This window comes from Oryza glaberrima, chromosome 7 (assembly GCF_000147395.1).
Source record: "Oryza glaberrima chromosome 7, OglaRS2, whole genome shotgun sequence".
NCBI classification, from domain to species: domain Eukaryota; kingdom Viridiplantae; phylum Streptophyta; class Magnoliopsida; order Poales; family Poaceae; genus Oryza; species Oryza glaberrima.
Genome location: NC_068332.1, coordinates 4109578 through 4130001, shown reverse-complemented (window position 1 = coordinate 4130001; position 20424 = coordinate 4109578). Strand labels below are relative to the sequence as shown.

The 20424-nt window shown below is 41.8% G+C and overlaps 2 protein-coding genes across 4 annotated transcripts; both read right to left on the bottom strand.

Annotated features, from left to right (window-relative positions):
• Window positions 1-3823: 3823 nt before the first annotated feature.
• On the bottom strand, window positions 3824-8532 carry LOC127779512 (uncharacterized). 3 transcript variants are annotated; one of them, XM_052306312.1, is made up of 4 exons: window positions 8395-8532; window positions 8161-8237; window positions 6152-6299; window positions 3824-5295 (listed from the first exon to the last, which is right to left on the bottom strand). In XM_052306312.1, the coding sequence occupies exon 4, from the start codon at window positions 5197-5199 to the stop codon at window positions 4168-4170; it is 1032 nt and encodes a 343-aa protein (XP_052162272.1). In that variant the 5' UTR covers window positions 5200-5295; window positions 6152-6299; window positions 8161-8237; window positions 8395-8532; the 3' UTR covers window positions 3824-4167. The 3 variants fall into 3 exon arrangements, with proteins under 3 accessions (XP_052162272.1, XP_052162273.1, XP_052162274.1); XM_052306313.1 differs by having other exon boundaries at window positions 6194-6299; XM_052306314.1 differs by lacking the exon at window positions 6152-6299.
• A 3570-nt stretch (window positions 8533-12102) lies between these two features.
• LOC127779516 (non-specific lipid transfer protein GPI-anchored 5-like) lies at window positions 12103-13059 on the bottom strand. The gene is made up of 2 exons (XM_052306318.1): window positions 12637-13059; window positions 12103-12560 (listed from the first exon to the last, which is right to left on the bottom strand). Exons 1-2 carry the CDS (start codon window positions 12971-12973, stop codon window positions 12337-12339), a joined length of 561 nt encoding a protein of 186 aa, XP_052162278.1. The 5' UTR covers window positions 12974-13059; the 3' UTR covers window positions 12103-12336.
• Window positions 13060-20424: the final 7365 nt, after the last annotated feature.

Sequence of the window (20424 nt, the reverse complement as noted above, 5' to 3'; positions counted from 1 at the left end):
AAATAACTTTTAAGTTGTTGAGTTTAAAAATGTAAAAATTATATAAATATATTTGTCTTGAAAAATACTTTCATAAAAGTATACATATATATATATCATTTTTTAATAAATATTTTTATAGAAACAAGAAGTCAAAGTTATATTTTGAAGATCGTGTCGCTGTCCAAAACAACTTTCTTTACGAGTACGGAGGGAAAATGTATATATGCAGAAGGAGAAACGTCACAAGTACAACGACATTATTACTATTTTGAATTGTTTTGATAAAAACTGCAGTCTCCGTCAACAATGTAAAAGTAAGGACATTGTAATGGATGGCTAATTAATAAATTTACGATTCACAAGCAAAAGGTACCGTTTGTACCGGTGTACCAACACCCTTTGTCCCTTATTTTTTTTTTTAAAAAAAGGAAGCGTAAGTTCAGAACTAAAAATTAATGGTGCCAAAACACTTTAGAGTAAATTATTGATGCACGTTCGTTTTTGGAAACATGATTCAAATACAATCATTCACCATACACGCACTTTCATCTCCTTATGAGCACGCACACGGACGTCCTACCTAAATGAATACCTCTGAGAGGCTGGGTTTACATATGCATCTTGAGATTGATAAAGCCACCACAGCCGTCTCACTATCGTAAATACGAGTGTCTGCAGTTGAAAAAAATAATTAGTCATCTACCCTATAACCCATATCAAATCTAACACTTAGAACTCAGATGAATAAATTCCACCATAAATAAATATATTTTTTTTGGGAACTGCTATAAAACTTATTTTCTATTTCTAAAATATAACAACTTATATTATTCAAAATTTATCCTAAAATATAATAATTTTCCCACCTATCTCCGCTTCTCAACTAATCACAAAATTCTCTTATTTAATTTTATCTACTTTTTAGTACCTGTGTCCAACACTAATAATTTTTATATTCTAGAATGAAGGTACTCCTTCCGTCCCCAAATATAATAACTTTTAGCGCTTAGGATCTGTCCCAAAATATAACAATTTCTTCACCAACATTTCCTTCCCAACCAATCATAGCCCTCTACCATTCACTTTTCCCACATTCCTCCACTTCTTAACCAATAATAACCCCTTCCTATTAAATATGATGATCCACTCATATCGACACTGTTAAGGGCGCAAGTGGTGACCATGCAAACTGACCTATAGATCAAATAAATGGGTAAGGGAGGTGATTTTGTGGGTTAGCCACTTGTACCGTTCTTCACCGTCGTGGCTCCGTCGCCACCATCCCGATTATATGCTTATTTGATCTATAAGTGAGTTAGCGGGTTAGCCACTTGCACTCTTAGTCATCGTCGTGTCGCTGTCACCGCCGCCCAATCTACTCTGTTGCACCCTATAGTTGCCACCTCAATCCACTCCGTCTCTCTCTCTCTCTCTCGGGGCAATGCTATCGCCTCCGGCCCTCCGCCACACCACCACCTCAAGCATGTACTCCATTGAACGAAACATAGTAGTTAAACTTTTCTTCTAGCGAAAGAGATTTGCCAAATCATTACAACAAAAGCAAGGTCGTATAACGCTCAGTCGCTCAATTCTCAACCCTACGATATGTGTTTTTTCGTAAAAGAAATTTACTCCGACACTAACACGGATTGCTCATAATTAAGGTCATAGCTCCCACGTCCATGGCAGCAAATAATAGAGCCGAAAACGCTGAACATAATTGTGGTTATTCTAGCAGCTATCTGCTGGGCATTGTGGACAAGAAGAAATAATTTTGTTGTTGAGTACAGTTTGCTGAAATCTCCAATACAACTGATCCTGGAAATAATCGGTTTGATACAGCAATGGAAGAAACTCATCCAGTTCTTGAAGGAAAAGTGATACTTGGAGGGTCTGAGCTAATCCTGAAGATTGAGAAGAATCCTGCCAGTATTTTGTGCTGTTTTCTGTTAAGTATTGAATTGTCAGTTTTTTTGCCTGTTAGTAGTCTGTCTTTGGTCTAAATTAGAGCGAGACAAAGATGGATATACCGATGAACAGACCCAAAACAAGTACCTGCAACAAGAAACATGATCTCTTCTTTTAGTACGGATATAATAGAATTAAGCTAGTTGGGGAGAATGAGGCGGTAATTAATTAACAATACTCCCTCCGTTTCAGGTCGTAAGATGTTTTAGCTTTGGTCAAAATCAAATTGCTTCAAGTTTGGCCAAGTTTATAAAAGAAAAGTAATATTTTCAAACCAAGATAAATTTATTATAAAAATATATTTAATTATAATTTAATAAAACTAATTTGGTAATATAAATATTATTATATTTGTCTATAAACATAGTCAACAGTTTGACTTTGACGCAAGTTGTAACTTACCATTATAATCCAGTCGGGGCAGGGAGAGGGAGGTTGGTCTTGGATTGTGGTGGTCGTGTCGAGTTGGTCTGGAATAATGGGATTACTGCTGGGCATGAGGACGATCACATGAGGCGGGATGTTCCCCTTCGCCATCATGCTCGCCTCCACCTCCGACATAACCACCTTCATGCCGCCGCCGCCGCTGTTCGCCGGCGTCGGTGATCCAACGACAACGAGAGGCCTCCGCCGCCGCCGACAACGACAAGTTGTTCGGTGTGTATGCCGCTGCTGCGCCTCGATCGTGTTGCTGCTAGCTATACAAGTATGGAAGCGATCGATCGAGCTACAACTACAAGGTGGCAGCCTTGGGCTGGATATATAGGCGCAGGAGTCTGATAATTAAGAACGATTCGGATTTGGATTGATTAATTCGTTGATAAGACTCCGATTCGAGTTGGGTTATGTTCTCTCTGGGTTGTCCCGTGGGCGCGGCGCAGAGAGCGGATGCACGATTCGAGTTGCGCCGTGAGTGGTAGCATATATGCTATTATTATCTTCTTCCATTTCTCCGGCGAACGTCCGCCGCCGTGGAGTGGGTGACTGACCGTCGACGACGACGTTGTGTTTGTGTGTGTGTGTTTGCAGAAGTTGGCGCTCCGATTCCGTCTCCGGCGACGGCGGGCGTGGCGGCGCCGAATGCATTTTATTGTACTAATATGTTTGTAAAATCTAAGAAGTTTATGGGGTTACGAAAGTACTTCTGTTTTCAGTGCAAAAATTTGCACGTAACATTTTTATTTTTTCAAACTAAGTATTTCAAGATTTGTTGATAATTAAAGGTCTGTGTTGCATACCTCTTGAAATATATTTTCTTGGGGACTTCTATAGAAATCGAGTATTAAGTATGATTATTACATCTACCAACGTATCCTCATTTTCAGAGAAACACATGGTTTTTGCTTCAAGTTCCCTTTCAGAGGCACTTGGTCTTTGTGGCAGGATGTCTTTTCAACTCATTAAATAAATAAATTGATGACAATGGACTATACATATCATGTTTTCTACATTTTAAGTTCTACAGAGCCTATTGTTTTTTCCAAGTTTTTTTTCCCTAAAGCCACCTTATCCTTTTTGGCCGGTTGCTCTATGTCAGTTGATAATATTAAAAACTCACCCCTAGCAAACCTCTTCTAAAGAAAATGTGAAGCCAATTGCTTTGAAAACAACCCCTGCAGGCCTAGCAAACCCAATGCAGAACTGCAAAAGTCGACAACATCAAAAACTGTCACATATCATCAAAAGAGCAGCAATATGTGATGGCATGTTGCATCTTCACTCTCATTTTTTTTCTTTCACTAACACGGTACTCTCAACATTCATCACGCATAAACCAAAATGAAAAGGAGACGTGACTATCAGAAATATAGAAAGTGAGCGTGCACCAACACCATCTCTGACCTGATACTCAGAGAAAGTGTAGGTGTAGAACTGTGCAATTCCCTCCTGTTCATACTTCCTGTAATATACAGTATAGCTTTGCACAAGATGCATTCAGAGCGCGTGAACTAGCTAGACTCTGATGCTTCTCATCTGGTACATCATTGAGTAATTACAAATATTGCTGACCAAATGCCATAATGACACATAGATCATGACACCTTACTACTAAAGTTGAAAATATGGTTGGCCTTGCTCTAGAGTTCCTTGGCAGATTCTGCACATCTTGAAGAACTATCCCCCAAAAAACTATGTATTTGCACAGTAACAGTGCATTATTCTGAGATGTGCCGATTCTACCAGGGAACTCTGGACCAGATGCATGTACTCACTTGATTAGAAAGGAGGCTTGTTCTTCTTGGAGCCATGTTTGGCCTTGACCATCTGGTTCAGGGCCTGCACGCACCGGCGGATCACTCCCATCGACTTCTTTCCCCCATCAGGTCGCTTTATCACCATGGCCAACGTCGCGCTGGAGGCAGCCGGAGGTGGAGGGAGTTTATGATTAGCAATGGCTTTCTCCCTGTTTCCGAGCTTGCGGGTGGCCTTGGCTTCTCCGATGAGGAGCTGCTTCTCTTGTATCAGATCCTGAAGGGAGAACCGGGGCACATCGTCGGCACAAGGCGGCGTGATCAGTTTCGTCTTCGCAGTTTTGCATTGCCCCGGGGCCTTCCGCTCCGTGTCTTGGCATTGGTGTTGTGCCTTGAGTGACTTGTGCTCTTCATCTTGATACTTCTCTAATGTCTTCTCTTCTTCTTCTTCTTCTTCTTCTTCTTCTTTGCATTGTTTAGCTATTTTCTGCTCCTCATCTTGGTATTGCCCAGTAGTATTCTCCTCATCTTTGTATTGATTTGGCGTCATCTTGTCCTCATATTGGCATTGCTGCACTGTCTTCTGATCCTCATCAAGATATTGCTTTGGTATTTTCCTCTCTCCGTCTTGATCCTGGAATGGTTTCTTCTCCTGCTCTTCATCTAGATAATGGTGAGGTTTCTCCTCCTGCTCATCATGGTATCGATTCGGTGTCTCCTGTTCATCACCTTCGCTTTGCAGCTCCTGATCTTCATATGGATATGGTGGCTGAAGCTCCATACCTTGGCACTGGAACAATGTCTTCAGCTTGTCATCTTGGCGTAGCTGCTGCACCAGGGACGGCGCATGTTGATCTTGATAACAAGCGATGAGACTCGTTGATCTTCGTGTTCGCCTCGACATGCCAGGATCGAAGCGGCGGGATTTGTTCACATCACACTCGGTGGCCATTGTCAGTGGTTTGAGGAGAAAGAAAACCAGAAAGAGCAACTTGCTTCTTCTCAGGGGTGGAGTTGTTATAGGTTGCCTGATGTGATCAGTAGATGCATAGTACATACTGGGAATAAGTGATCTGGTAAAATGTCCTTTTCAGAGGTAAAGTCTGGTTTGGTCATTTGGAAGATCAGTGCCTGTCCTAGTAGCCTTTAATCCCTACAAGAAGTGAAATTAAAGTTAGTATTAGCAAACAAGTGATCAATATTCTGCCACAAGCCCACAGACATCTATAATATTTGTTCTGAAATAATAAGGTTCTAGTACATCAAAATTGTATTTTGCAAGATGACAGTATATATGAATCACTCAGCATAAGGAATGCTAGGAAGTAGGGGAAAAGTTCTGAAATAAAGAAAATTGCTGTGTATTTGAAGCTATTCCCAACTACCTAAGAGCGGAGGACCAGCAATATTTGGTTTCAAGCAAAAGATTTGACTGAGTACTGACACATCTTCACTTCCTTTGACTGGAGTCGTTAACCTAAATTATTCGTTTGAACAAATTACACTGACACCTCGCGATAGGAGGTAATGCCCAGTTCCAATAAATAGCATTTAGGAAACTTACTCATAAATTGGAAGAATTGGTTCTGAAGAAATACTGAGGGCAGCTTTCATAAGTACAATACAATCATAATAATTGTCTAATATAGAATGCACAGGCTACATATTATGTCACAGGTCAGCCTAAAAAAAGTATTGGTCCTTTCCCAACATTTTACATCTCAGGGCACGCCAAAGATATTCATTTGCAGAGTCAGTGATCTTGCTTAGATGCAGATAGAACTCCCTATCTTGCAAACCCCATCGTCCACTCCACAGCTATTTCATCGTGCTTATTTCTATCAGTCAACTATAAACGTCCAATGCTTGGCACAAGAGGAAGTTTTCAAGTTGAAATGAAGCAACAATTATGTGTATATTACAACTAGCTTGAACAGGACTACATGTTAAGTAATATAAGATAGTTCAGAAACATAACTATCCTGATAATATTGTAACTTGGAACATACATGGATCAGGTTTGCGATGATTGCTTTAGTGGCAAGTAGCACCTTTGAAATAGTAAAAGCAGGACTCCAGCCTTCCCTTAAAATGTCCATACTCAAGTTACCAGTGGAGTAAACATTGCAGTAGTAAATCCTTGTCTTGAAAGTTAACCTACAGTAGTGATAGAACAGTTATAACCACAGGTTGAGGTCCTCTAATGCTAAAGTATCAGATAAAATTACAGCAGGGGGATCTCAATTGTTCCATGCTTCTATTATATATACTGTATTGAAATTCCAACTCCCTTCAATATTGAGAAGTTAACACGTTCAACTAGAAGAGTAAAGTATTTTAAATATTTTTTTTAATTATTGAAACGTCAAATATGAAGCCACAATTACCAGCTTACAGTGTATTTCTTATTATAATGGTGCTATCAACTGTCTAGAAAACATGAGAAAATTCACTTGCTATTGCCAAATTATTTGGAGTTATAGTATTATCAGCATCAATATGTTTGCCATGTTCGCCTGCATTGGTGTTTGTATGGTTCCATGTCCTGGTCAAGGTAAAAGGTTGGCCACTACAGGGTTGTGTGTTCAGTCAAAGAAGGGCTAGAATTGCTCCAGGCTTCCAGGTCTGATATCTAGAGAATGGGGGGAGAATTTCAGATGCTCCATGAAATACTGAAGAGCGGAGATTGAGGTTGGCTGTTTGGATCCCTCCTGTCCTACCTACCATCAAGTCATTATAAGTTGATGATGGTAATAGCTGGAAAAGATAATAGCAGTCTTAGTAACCACCAAAACAAGCTGCAGGTGCTCACATAGGGCTGTAGGCTATGGCCAGCAGGTGGATACTTATTAGTCAATGACACCACTAAATGTACTGAAAAACAGCATTTAGAAGGCTTTTTGTTATTCACCAGACTCCCTTATATTCTAAGCCAAGATCCACAAAATGAAAACAAATATGTCAGCATAGGATGAATGCGATGCCCAAGCACATATTAGTAAGGCTTCCAATGGACAAAACCATTCTTTGTAAAAGAACACCTTTTTCACATCAGTATCAACAAAAAACAGCAGGCAACTAGGAAAACAACATTTTAGCAACTCTGCGCAATTAATTTCTTATTTCTTGGACACTAAGCATAAAACAATCTCCTGATAAGTTTTCTTCATAAATAATCAAGACCATATTGGAAAGAGGTAAAATGGCTCTTACCTTCAAATGAACGCAAGCCGCTTTAAAAGAAGCAAACATAGCGTTAATTAGCAGTAAAATAAACTGGCTTTAACATAATTCTTTTGCAATCTAGGTCCTTCTAACCATCACACTATTTGCTGGGCTTGTCCTTGAACAGTCATTTACTGTCTCCTCAAAATGTTCATTGAATATTCCATTTTAGTGTGAATCTTGAATCTTGAGAGACAACTCGGTGCATTTTCTATTTCCTAAAAGGTTTAGCAAATTAATTTATATCATTCTTATTGAAGAAATTAAAATAAGTTTGGTGACATTAGACTTTTGAAACAAAATGACATATGCATTTACATACCAATGCTCATCGCTTTTGTTATTCTGTTTTTATACTGAAGCAAAAGGAGCTATACAAAAATACTATCCCAACCAATTATTCAACCCTATTTGAATTCCTGTTCCAGTTCTTCAAGATTTTAGCCATGCCCATGTCTCTTAAAAACATTTCTTTCGATGCAAGTCTTTCCTACCTTACCTTAACATCGCTACCGCGTGGTGAATCCATAGCAATATATCAATAATTACTGAATTGGAGTGTCACATCGTTCTAGATTTTATTTTTTCCCAACAACAGGGATCATATGATCACTCATTGGTCATACTCATTATCACTCATGAATCAAGGCATTAGGTAGAATGCATACATACAAGGAGAGAAAATGTCAACATTCTACACAAGCATTTTAGACGTAGATGGCTAGAAACCTCATAGCCCATTTAAGCAAACATAAGACAAAAAAGATAAAGTGAAAGTTCTTAGTGTTCTCACCATGGGAGGTTTAAATGGATACTCAATCGGAAATACAATATCGATGAGGAAAAAATATCATCCTTCGTACGGAGAACCTACAACACGATTACTACGTATTAGATCAACAAAGTGAAGGTGCACATAAGACTCGTTTACTCTAGCAAAAAAAAAAAAAAAAAAAAAACTAATGCAATTTCTGAACAGGTGAAATTCGCACAGTGCAGGAGTAATATTCGCACACGCTAGGTTTACCGGCTGCTGCTAGCTGGAGCCCCAGGGGCGCACGCTGCTCCATCCTCCGCCGGATCTTCCTCCGCCTCCGCCTCCGCCGCCCCTGGCGCCGCCGCCGGCGGGGAGGCGAGAGTTGGGGAAGGAGGAGGAGGAGGGCATGTTTGCGTGGGCCGTGGGCCGGGCTCTTTGTGTTGGTGATGCTTTAAGCCCAATTTCTTTTACCAGGGCCCAACCTTGTCAGAAATATAGTACGGAATAAGTTCACTTTGGGTCCCTCTATTTGTCGCCCAGTTCGATTTTCGTCCCTTGACCGCAAAACCGGGTATGACCCGTCTTCCAACTTGTGAAAACTGGGTAAACGTGGTCCCTCGGCGGTTTTGAAGGCGGTTTTGGCTGACGTGGCGCATACGTGGCTTGTTTGACTAGGTGTCCGTCCCATGTGGCATTGACATGGCGCTTACGTGGCTATTATATCTTAGAAAATTAATAAAAAATGTGGCCCCACATGTCAGCTGCACACAAAAAAATAATTTAAAAATGGTGGGGCCCACGTGGGCCCACATGTCAGCTACACAACAAAATATATATGGTGGGGCCCACATGGGCCCCACATGTCATTCCCTCTCTCCTCTCGGCTCTCTCTCCTCTTCCCCATCGTCGCCACAATGCGCGCCAATAAGAGGACACCCCCAGCACCGCCGCCGCCGCCGAGGGGAGCCAGCACACGTCGGCCGAGGAGGGAGGCGCCACCGCCGCTCCCGCGGCATCAGCCGCCAAGGCCGCGAGGGAGAGGGATGGAGGCGGCGGTGGCGGGGAGCTCCCATGCACATCGTGAGCATGTCGGTGACGGCGCGCGAAGCAAGCAGAGAGGGAGGCGGAAGCGGAGACGGCGTCACGTGAAGGAGGAGTTGGCGGCGCAGATCGATGCGGCAGCACAGCAGGAGGAGTATGCGGCGGTGGGTCCGAGGTCGTGCAACTCTGGCCGCTGCTCCCTCCTCTCCTGTCTCCTGTCGGCCGCCACGCACCGCTCCTCTGCCATCGACCGCCACGAGGGGAAGAGGAGAGAGAGCCGAGAGGCGGCTGGCGGGAGCGCCGCCCCGGCGGAGAGGGCGACTGACGCGAGCGCCGCGCCAATGGAGAGAGAGGCCGATAGGAGCGCCGAGAGGGAGGGGGCGAGCTCGTCGGGCCGGCCAACGGGTGGGAGGAAGAAGAGCGGCGGCACGCGCCGCGCCGGCGAAAGGGCGGCCGATGGGAGCGCCGCGAGGGATGAGGCGAGCTCGTCGGGGCAGCTGGCGGGAGAGGAGTGGCGGCTCGCGGGGGCCGGCTGGAGAGGAGGCCGCACGCGCCGGCCGACTGGAGGCAGGCAGCGGGCGGCGACCTCACGCGCCACCGTCGCACTCCACCTTCGAGTCGCCGCCTTCCTCTCCCCTCCTCCCCCCACCCTCGCTGCTGTCGCTCAGGCTCCTCCCACGCCGGCTCACTGCCTCCATTCTCCTCCGGCCCGCGGGCTCTCCGCCGCCGCTCCGGCCGCCGCCGCTCCGGCCGCCGCCGCGCCGGCCTTCTTCGTGCAGACCGCATGGCAGGAGAGAGAGGCAATGACATGTGGGGCCCATGTGGGCCCCACCATATTTATTTTGTTGTGTAGCTGACATGTGGGTCCACGTAGGCCCTACCTTTTTAAATTATTTTTTTTGTAGCTGACATATGGGCCCATGGTTTTTTATTATTTTTTCGAGATATAATTGCCACGTAAGCGCCATGTCAATGCCACGTGGGACGGAGACCTAGTCAAACCTGCCACATAGGCGCCACGTCAACCAAAACCGCTATCCAAACCGCCTTAGGACCTTATGTGCCCGGTTTTCATAAGTTGGGGGACGGGTCATACCTAGTTTTGCGGTCTAGGGAGGAAAATCGGACTGGGCGACAAATAGAGGGACCCAAAGTGAACTTATTCTTCAATATAGTACTCCGTAACATATACTGCACACATCTGCTCCAGTCCTGCTTCCAATCGTTTGCTCTACATGAAATCAGTCGTAGCCAAAATTTAATTTTAAAGATTTTTTATTAAAGTTTATTTTTAGTATAAACATTTAAATCATTAAGGACGTGTATATAAAAGTTTTACTTATAAATTATTGTTTTTTTAATATGTCGTACAATTTATTATTAGCGTATGCCCAACCGATGGAGGCCAGCAGGGTTGTTGATGGTGATAGACTGATTTGTTCTTGTGAGATTGATCAAACGGATTTGTTCTTGTGAGATTGATCAAACGGATTCAATCTTATGGATGGAGATGTTTTTGTGATTGCTCACCATATTATTTTCTCTGAATTGTAATGAGGAAATTAATGGCATTCATAGAGGACTAGCTAGTCTGATTTGAGCATGCAGTTCAGATAGTTGGTGCCCAAACCATTTCAACAAATCTATATGTAATTATTGGTTAAGTGAACTGTTTATATTTAGTTCAGAGGAGGTACAAGTTCAGTTAGCAAGTGTGACTAAAATATGACTTTTCATGTCCCAGAATCTTAGTGACAGAAGGCTCTATACTGACTTGAGTATTGTTTAGTCAAAGCAGAACAGATTATGCCATTTTTTTTATGCTTATATGCTGGTTAATTAGGTAGGTGAGTAGTATCTTGCATATAGTTGGCTGACCAACTCCAGCCAAATGCTACCTGCCAATTCATAGATTTTTACCAGTTGGCTTATTAGGTTCATGCACTATGTTCTATATATGCAGCAGGAGAAAATGTACTAATGCAACGAAATGGTTTTAATTACTTGCAAGTGTTTAATTTTATATCCATACAAACGTCATCAGTGCAACGGAATTTTAATAGAAAAGCAGAGTCTCAGTTAACAATGTGAAAATGAGAAAAATTTATGGATGACTAACTGTTGACAGATTTTTACAATTTACAAGGCAAAGGAGGTACCGTTTGTACATAGGTGTATCCAACCTTTCACCCCCTTCATTTCTTTACTTAAGAAAAATGTAAGTTCAAAATTAAAAAATAATGGGTGCCAAAACACTTTTCTCCAAAGAGTTGTACGAAGATTAAGATTTTTGTGGCACGTTTTTCAAACTGCTAATGCGTTTCGTACGAAAATTTTCTATATGAAAGTTGCTCTAAAATATCATACTAATCTATTTTCAAGTTTATAATAATTAAAACTCAATCAATTATACGTTAATACCACCTTGTTTTACGTAAAAAAAACTTAATCTTCATCTTTATCTTTATCTTCAGGAGAAAAGAACACCCCCTTTGTAGAGTAAATTATCAATGTACTATCTCCGTCTCAAAATATAATAACTTTTGGCTATGAATCTAAAAATGCTTATATTTTAGAACGGATGGAGTATGTTTCATGCTTTTTATTAGAACTATACGTTTCACGTTGCTATGACACCCAGGATGAACTGTGTGCATTACTGCACATAGTTAATTAGCTACCACTACTATTTGTGAATGTAGGGAAAAACTCGAACAGCTTACGTGTATCAGATTATCAATCGGATTATCCGCTCTATGCTTTTAAAACTACGATTTCTAAAAAAAGCTTTCATTGAATTACTTAGACAACCTTTTTCAATCAATCTCTCTACAACATTTAATATTTATTTTATCCCATAAAGCAATATATCATCCATCAACTATTATCCATTTCTTTGTCTGATTCAAACGGGCCATAGGATAAGACACCCATAGGTGAAACAAATTGAACTCTCTCCTCATTATGTTCTCATAAATAATATAACATAATGAATACACAATCAAGACCAATTAAGAAAAATACATCAAGAAATTCATGGCACACTCCACACACACACACAATACAATTAAAATAGTACAAAATATTCGCAACACAACAATTATAAAGCCGATTAAGGACACGTGGACACAACCAAATCGAACGGCTTAAATTAACCCATGCAGAAATTAATCAAACATGGATCAGTGCAAACGCCACTGAAACGACGACGGTCGCCATGGACGCCGCCTTGCCGACGCTCCCGCCGGAAGCACTCTGCCCGGTTGTGGTGGTCGCCGTCGTCGGAGTCGCCTTCGACCCGCTGGTTCCCGCCGGAGTCTCGCTTGGCACCGCCGGTGCCGCTGGTGTCGCCGGCGTCGTCGGCGTAGCCGGAGATGGCATCGGGACGCCGACAGCTGCAAGAACGACGACGTACGGTCAGTGATGATCAAGGCGGCGATTCGCCGGAAGAATGGAAGAAGATCGACTTACTGCTGCACTGGCTGGCCGGAGGGGTCTTGACGTTGCAGGCGGCGGGGAGCTCGAGGGCGCGAGTGTTGTTGATGGTGACGCCGAGCGAGGAGGCGCCGCCGCCGAGCACGGCGCAGAGGCACGCCGGCTTGGACGTCACCACGCTCGACAGCGCCGTGCAGCACGACGGCTTCGGCGCCGACGAGTTCCCGGACATGTAGCCCAGGCACGACGCCAGGCTGATTATCTCCGTCATGCAGCTGCCGCCGCCGCCCTGCGCCGCGCCGGGGCTCGCCGCGAGGATCGCCGCCGCGGCGGCGAGCACAACGGCCAGTGCAACTCCTCTTGCGACCGCCATTAATTTGCTCTTGTATTAGCTCTAACTTAGCTTAGCTTAGCTAAGAGTGTGTGATGAGGTGATTGATTAAGCTGAGCTTTGATTTGGTGTGTGACTTGTGTTCAGGTGTGTGTGTGTTTATATAGTGTGGTGATGGAATCTAGCTTGTATAAGTCTTTGGGAGATTGGTGACCTACTCTTTCCTACTAACAGCTCTGATTAGACATTTATTAGACTGATATTTAACTAACTAGCTACTAACTTAGTAATATAATACTGACATTGCACAACTTTATCAGAGCTTGCATGAATATGGTCAATTAAGATGTACAGAGATGATGTTTTTTCCTGGTCCAGCTGTTCAATTATGGGAGGATTGGTACTTAATTGGTAGGTTAGTTGATTGTTTTGGCAGATAGGCATGTACCTGGGATGGCAGATAGGCATCATATGTATTCTTCTCCCTTGTATATTTGTATATCAAATTTGCATGTTTTCTCTGCATATAAGAAGGGGAAGTAGTGACGTTAAAGGGAATATCCTTAGAATTCATAGTTTCAAGATAAAATTTTCGGTATGAAAGTTGGGAGTTGGGAGTATTCATATGGCCAAATCAAAGTTCACTGCTATTAGGAAGTGTTGACTAGTCCATAATCGAAGTTTGAAATTAACCAGAGCTAGAGATCGTTTTCAGGTGTTTATAGTAATGGGTGGATTGGTAGGTTTTGTTGATTATTGGCATCCACCATGAGATGTACTAATATGGCTGGCCTATGTACTATTTTTTTCTGAATAGTTGAAATAGTTTTATGATAACTACTCGAGGTACGAACAATTATATATAACTATTACAAAGTTAAAAAATATATTTAAAACATTTTTTAGGAAATTCATATCATACATATAAAGTTTATACGAAAATCACACAATTTAGAACCCGGAGGTTACCGAATGAAATGGTTGCATTCCTGGCCCTATGTCACCGGTATTTGACGATACCAATATATAGCTAGCCCTATGTGTTATGCACCGGGCTGCCGATCTTGCATAGGAATTACCCGTACATAACCAGCATGATATATACAAACAAAACTGCGTGCATCAATCGACCTCTTATATTTTTTACATTTGCTAAAATTGATACGTACTGCCTCTGTTTTATATTACAAATCAATTTTTTTTCTCTAGTCAAACTTTTTTAAGTTTGATTAAGTTTTAGAAAAATATATTTAATATTAAGTTTAGTGAAACTAATTTAGTGTTATAAGTGTTGTTAATTTTTTTTTATAGAATTGGTCAAACCTGAAAAAAATGACTAGTAGAAATGCCAAAATAATTTTGTAATATGAAACGGATGGAGTAACAAATATTGAAACTGTCATTACGGTGAGTCATGTGCTTTATATCCAGTAACAGTAGAGGTGTTGTTTACCATGTCTTTGGTCCGTACGGGGCAGGCAGAGAAGAGGGGTGGATGAGATCGAGGCAACAACTCATGTGGAGGCCTTTTATTCTGTTCCAATCATGCCAAGAGCCCAAGATGCACTTCATGGACGGTGCATTTGCAACAGGTTTTGTTTCCTGGACATCAAGTAGTATGCAGCAGCCATGACCCTCTGAGAGCATCTGGGTGACGCCCATCATGTGTTCGATAGATGCATTGTCTTGATAAGATGATAGTTGTGTTCACGGGTTGTCATTTTTAATGTAGTATTTAGGTACCTAAAATTTCTCATGTTATAAGACAAGTAAGTTATTGTTATGTTGCCACTGGATGTTGTTCCATCAAACTACTTGCTTGCTGCGTTAAGCACGTGGTCTTCCAAACATCAGTAGTACGGCTACTACCTCCGTTTTATATTATAAGTTGTTTTAAATTTTTTTTCTAGACAAATTTTTTAAGTTTTATTAAAATTTTTATATATATAAAAATATTTTTAAGACAAACAACATACTATCAAAATATATTAAATGATAATTTTAATAAAACTAATATATTAAATGATAATTTTAATAAAAACTAATTTGTTATTATTGACTTAGTCAAAGTTAAAGAAATTTAATTAGAAAAAAAATCAAAGCAATGAAATGGCCTGGAGGGAGTATTTCAGATCTGGAAGCATCTCTCGCCATGCGGCCGCGTCGGCCACCTTCCCGTAAGACAACAGGGACACTGTTTGCGTTACCTTGCAAGCACATACCCAACTCCAACGACATTCCTCCATCCTCCGTTCTCAAATCTAACGTGTTTAGATTATAACTAAAATAAATCTTATTTTTTTCTGTACTTTGATAGGTCATCCGTATTTCAGTTAGTTTTTTAGTTTGTTCGGTTTTGGAAATATAATCATTTCCATATATTAGTCCAATTAATTAACAAGATCAGTTCTATCTATTAATGTTCTTATGATAAAATACTCTTGAAAAACAAAGACAGTTTAGTTTTTACAAAATAAATGTTTAATTTTTGGGAGGATTTTAGCAGTAGAGTTGCTAGATGTTTAATACGAACATGGGATAATTATTTTACTACTGTATAAATAAAAAACTAGTAATTTGCCCGTGCTAACGCTACGGTGATATATAGGAAATGTACACATGAAACCCATGTTAGAAAAGTTCATTTCCTACTTAAAAAAATATTTTACTGTTTTAAGGTCTACATTTATTTAAATTTTATTATTACAAATAGGAGTAGCCTTTGGTTATAAAAGTTCCAAGTCTCAATCAAGAGTAATTTGGTCACTATTACCATGTTGATATGTAATAGTTGATCTGACTACTTTATAAGATGGTTCTTATTTTTCTACATGCATAAACAGTATCAATTGAAGGTTTTCTATTGTTTCATCAATAATCACCATTTGTATGGCCATTTTTGGAAAGACCATATTTGAAAGAGAAATCAGCAATCCGTTGCAACGCATGACCAATCCGTTCTTATTTTTTTATGCAATTAGGCAAGAGATCTGTGGTTGCCTGGTCAAATAAAAGGCTAAAACAGGTTAGTGCATACTGCATTGGAGTCATGATTGTCAATACACATAGAAAGCTAAGAAAGGGGATTCATGAACTGAACTGCTTGCTCCAAGCATAGACAAGCATGAATAAGTTCCATTTTAGACCCAAAAATAGTGCACTATGTATCTTGAAACATATGAAAGCCTCATTCTTCTTTTTTCCCAGGTCGAAAGTCTCTCATTCTTCATTGTTGAGACAATGTTGTGCTGCTTTTATACTGAATAAGGTGTGTAGATCAATGTCAGCTTACAGTTGAATAGGACTCAACAAATTGGTAAATGATTCGAGTCAATGAGCTAGCTTTGCAATTTGTAGTACATTCAGTTATTCAGACGATCACACCCGAACTTTCAGCCATAGTATGCCCAAAAGAAAATCCAAATCTCATTCTGTTGGACATACCTGGTCCAAATCGAATTTCTAGAAACTAATCTAGCCAGCAATGAGCATTTGTTTCTTTTGCAAGGACCACTGAACAACTTACAGAAAGGGCATATCAACCATTAAAGTGTCAATAAAGATTAATACTATTGTATTAGACTGATAGAGCTTTGATAGCCAATGTTATTAAAATACTACTACGTAGTATGCATTTGCTAAAATACTACTACGTAGTTATTAGCAAATGCATACCCACACGAAAAAAAACGTGAACAGTGATTTGACAAACTGATATTTGCACTCAGATAATATAGACAATGTTCAGCAAAACATATTATTAAACCCTGATCAATCTAGTTTGTGAAATTAATCTGAATTCTTAAGCTCTTTACACAAGGAGCTGATCAATGATGATATATGCCATATACAAGTCACTACTTACAGTGCTTCTCCCCTACTATGTAAGTACTCACACAGAACTCAACATTTGCTGAACACTGCAAGAGATCACTATTCATGTTTCTCAATTCTGAACATTACCGATCAATTTGACACTATTGCCGGAACCATCATATAGTATGTAGGAGTGATTATAGCAAATATAGACAAGCACGGTATAAGATAGCACATCAAATGTTTGGTCTAAGAGATTTTACCATATGTCCCAGCAACGGAACAGCACCTCGCCATGTTTCGTGTGGAAGACCAGTGGGCGTACCTCGATCACCTGGTTGTCTGCCGCCGATCTGGACGGGGATGCTGCTCCCATCGGCCATCGGCTGTGGCGATGCTGTTGTTCCGGTTGGAGGGGCGCGGTCCGCGGTGGCCGTGGACAGAGATGCGACCCGCGCGATCGCGGAAGAGGTTGTCGCCGGCTTCCTCGGCTGTCCTCGATGTGGGATCGGCGGAGGCTGTCGGCAGCGCCCGCGGAGGAGATTGTCGCCGGCTTCCTCTGCTGTCCTCGATGTGGGATCGGCGGTCGGCAGCGCAAATGGCGCAACGGCGGCGGCGTCCGGGAGCGGGCGAGGCGAGGCGGCGGCGGCGGCGTCCGATGTGCGAGGGAGGAAGGAACGGAGGAAGAGAGACGCGGTCTGGGGGAGGTGATTAGGGCGGCGGGGGATCGCGCGATTCATGGAGGTGGGAGGTGTGGGATCGATCTGAACCGTTCGGTTTTCCCAGGACGATCTGAACAATTAAGTGATGAATGAAAAAAATGAGTGAAATAATTTGTTGAACTATAGGGTAGATAAAGGATTTTTCTTATCCTGAGATTGATTGCTTTTTTATTTTATCTTATTTTTTGAGTTGGTTCTAAATTGTATTTGATTTACCGCTGGAGATTGTTTCCTTGATTTTTTTTAAGAGAGAACAAACTTTATTAGTTAATTAGCTGCTAATTAATCACTAAAAGGATACTAACTGCTAAACTATGGAACCGTTGGTTGACGTATGGATGACCTGAATCTGAATCTGAATGGAACCAACGGCAAACTTTGCCTTTGGTCCCAAATGCAGAGGATAGATATGCGAACCCGCGAGGAAGCATGTCGTCCCCGGAAAGGGACAGACACGTCGCGCGTCGGTCGGCATGCTACCGCTGCGCCGGCCGCCCCCTACCTCCCATCCGAGTTTCCGTGGTTACTTCAGCCGATCTACCTCCCCGTTAGAGACATGCATATTATTAATTTGTTGATACCATGAATTAAACTCGTTGCCAAATAATGACAAAAACCATATCGTTATGGGAAAATTGTAAAACCCCTCAAAATGTCACCCTAAGTAGTTCGAGATTCCATCATAATACAATTTGTTGTAATAATACCTCTTTCTAATTCACTTTGGTTTGAGATTTTCCAATTGCGGCTGCATGCTCATCCTTTTGACCAAAACCCCCACATATGGTCATATGAATAATTTTACTATTTTTGAGAAGATATTAGAGTTACCATATTTTTTTCTAACGTAAAATCTTGATACCTCTAGATAATTTCTTGAGAACCGTAAAATTTATCTGGTCATATGGATACTAATAGTGGGTGAGAGATGGTCACCACTCATGTTGATCAGGCCTGATGACACGAGTGTGGTATCCTCCCTAATCATGACGTGCTAACACATTGTTGGGCAGTGGTGGTTACGAGTTCCGCTCTTGAACATAGTGGGTGTCGGAAGATGAGTCGTTGCACTTGCCTCGTGAGGTTTTAGTTTCAAACGGCTGGTTTTTTCAACGTATTCCAATACGATAAATATGAGCTTTGTGTGACATTGTGTTGCTGAGAAAGAAGATGTGTTTGGGACCATGTCCATCAAGAGACATGCTAAGTCGTATGATACAGATGGAAACAGAAAATATAGTGTGAGCAATGGCAAAGTGAAGGAGTATCGACTATTGGAGAAACCTTCTTTAATCCCGGTTGGAAACCCCATGTAGTCCCGATTTTTCAACCGGGTCTACAAATCCGAAAATAAAGATATCCATCTTCACTTCCCGGTGAAATAACCGGGACTAAAGTTGGATCTTTAGTCTCGGTTGATGTTACCAACCGGGACTAAAGAGGGCAGCGGCAGTCCCGTTAGTTTCCTTTTCTTTTTTTTCATTGTTTTTTTTTCTACTTACTACTTAATCCCTAAGTGATTTTCTCCCAAATCAAGTGGAATGCATATCCCCAAATCAAAGTAACATCCCAAATACCACAAATCAAATACATCATAAATTATACATCTCAGATCCATGCAATGAATCACAGATTCTCAAAAAAGAAACTATACATCTCAATCCATACAATGAATCACAAATTCTTCTTAAAAAAAAGAAATGATAAATATCCGCGCAGGAGAGGGCGTTGCTGGCCGCCGTCACCGCCCTCCCATCTGCCTGCCGCTGCCATCCCCTCCGCCTGCCGCTGCCATCCCCTCCGCTCCACCGCCACCACCGGATTTGGCAGAGAGGAGCGCGAGGCCGCCGCGTGCGCCTTCCCAGCCCAGTGGCTGTCGCGCCCTCCCGGCCACCGCCGCTCTCGCCCGGCCGCCGCCGCCGACCCCGACAGCGAGAGAGGAGAGGACTTGACGGGGAGGGGGAGGAGAGGGGAAGGGGAGGAAGGGGATAGGAGATCGGGATCGGAGGAGTGTCGATCGGATCGAGATGAGAGAGGAAGATAAGGGCGCCGATACTAATTAAAGAGAGAGAGGAAGGGGGGAGGGGATAAGACCGAGTCCCCAAGAGAGAGGACTTGGCGCGCGCACTGCTCGGGAGATTTTTTGGTTCCGGTTGGGATAAACAACGGGACTAAAGATATATTTTTAGTCCCGGTTATTTATACCAACCAGGACTAAAGTTAATTGGAGCCTGACTTACCAGCTGGTAACTTCTTTGAACCGGGACTAAAAATGACCTTTAGTCCCAGATTAAAAAAATTTTAACAGGGACTAAAAATAATCTTTAGTACCGGTTCCTATACGAACCGGGATTATTGTGGTTTTTGGATGACCGACGAAAGATGGTTTCTCCAGTAATGTCAACTAAGGCGAATTTAAAAAAAAAGTAGTATTTGCAACAAATCGTCTCATAGAGAGGAGTATTCTCTCAAATCTAAGATGATATTTGGGGGGTTTTTTTATCATTATCCATGCTGCAAAATATGCCGTTCGACGACGAAATTCAGTGGCTTGCACGGCCAACCACACGTGCCATGCCATCAACATCCTCCACTGCCCTCTGCCAGCCTCCCCTCCTCTATCCGTTCATCCATGATCCATCAATTCATATCCCAAAACCACAATTTGATGCTTTAGAAGTTTATAATTTTACTAATCGAATTTCCTAAAATCACGACGTGAAGTCCTTCTTTGACCCGGTCTTGATTAATTGAAAGTGCCAATTTGGCCATTAACAATTTTTTCTTTTGAGAATTACACAGCACAAAATTTACCAAAGTTACCAAAATTAAAATAAATATAGTCACTTTTTTAGCAACTTTAGTAAAATTTGGTAAAGTTGAAAATGGCATCAAAGTGAACATGCCCTAAGTTCTTTTCACACAATGTCGTCAGGGCGCTGAGGAGTAACCTGA

What these genes read in the sequence shown, in the direction of transcription:
- LOC127779516 (XM_052306318.1), bottom strand. Translation starts at nt 12,973, where the DNA reads ATGGCGGTCGCAAGAGGAGTTGCACTGGCCGTTGTGCTCGCCGCCGCG. An exon ending in TCCGGCCAGCCAGTGCAGCA is followed by an intron (nt 12,561 to 12,636) that starts GTAAGTCGATCT and finishes TCGTTCTTGCAG; the next exon opens with CTGTCGGCGTCCCGATGCCA.
- LOC127779512 (XM_052306312.1), bottom strand. Translation starts at nt 5,199, where the DNA reads ATGTACTATGCATCTACTGATCACATCAGGCAACCTATAACAACTCCA.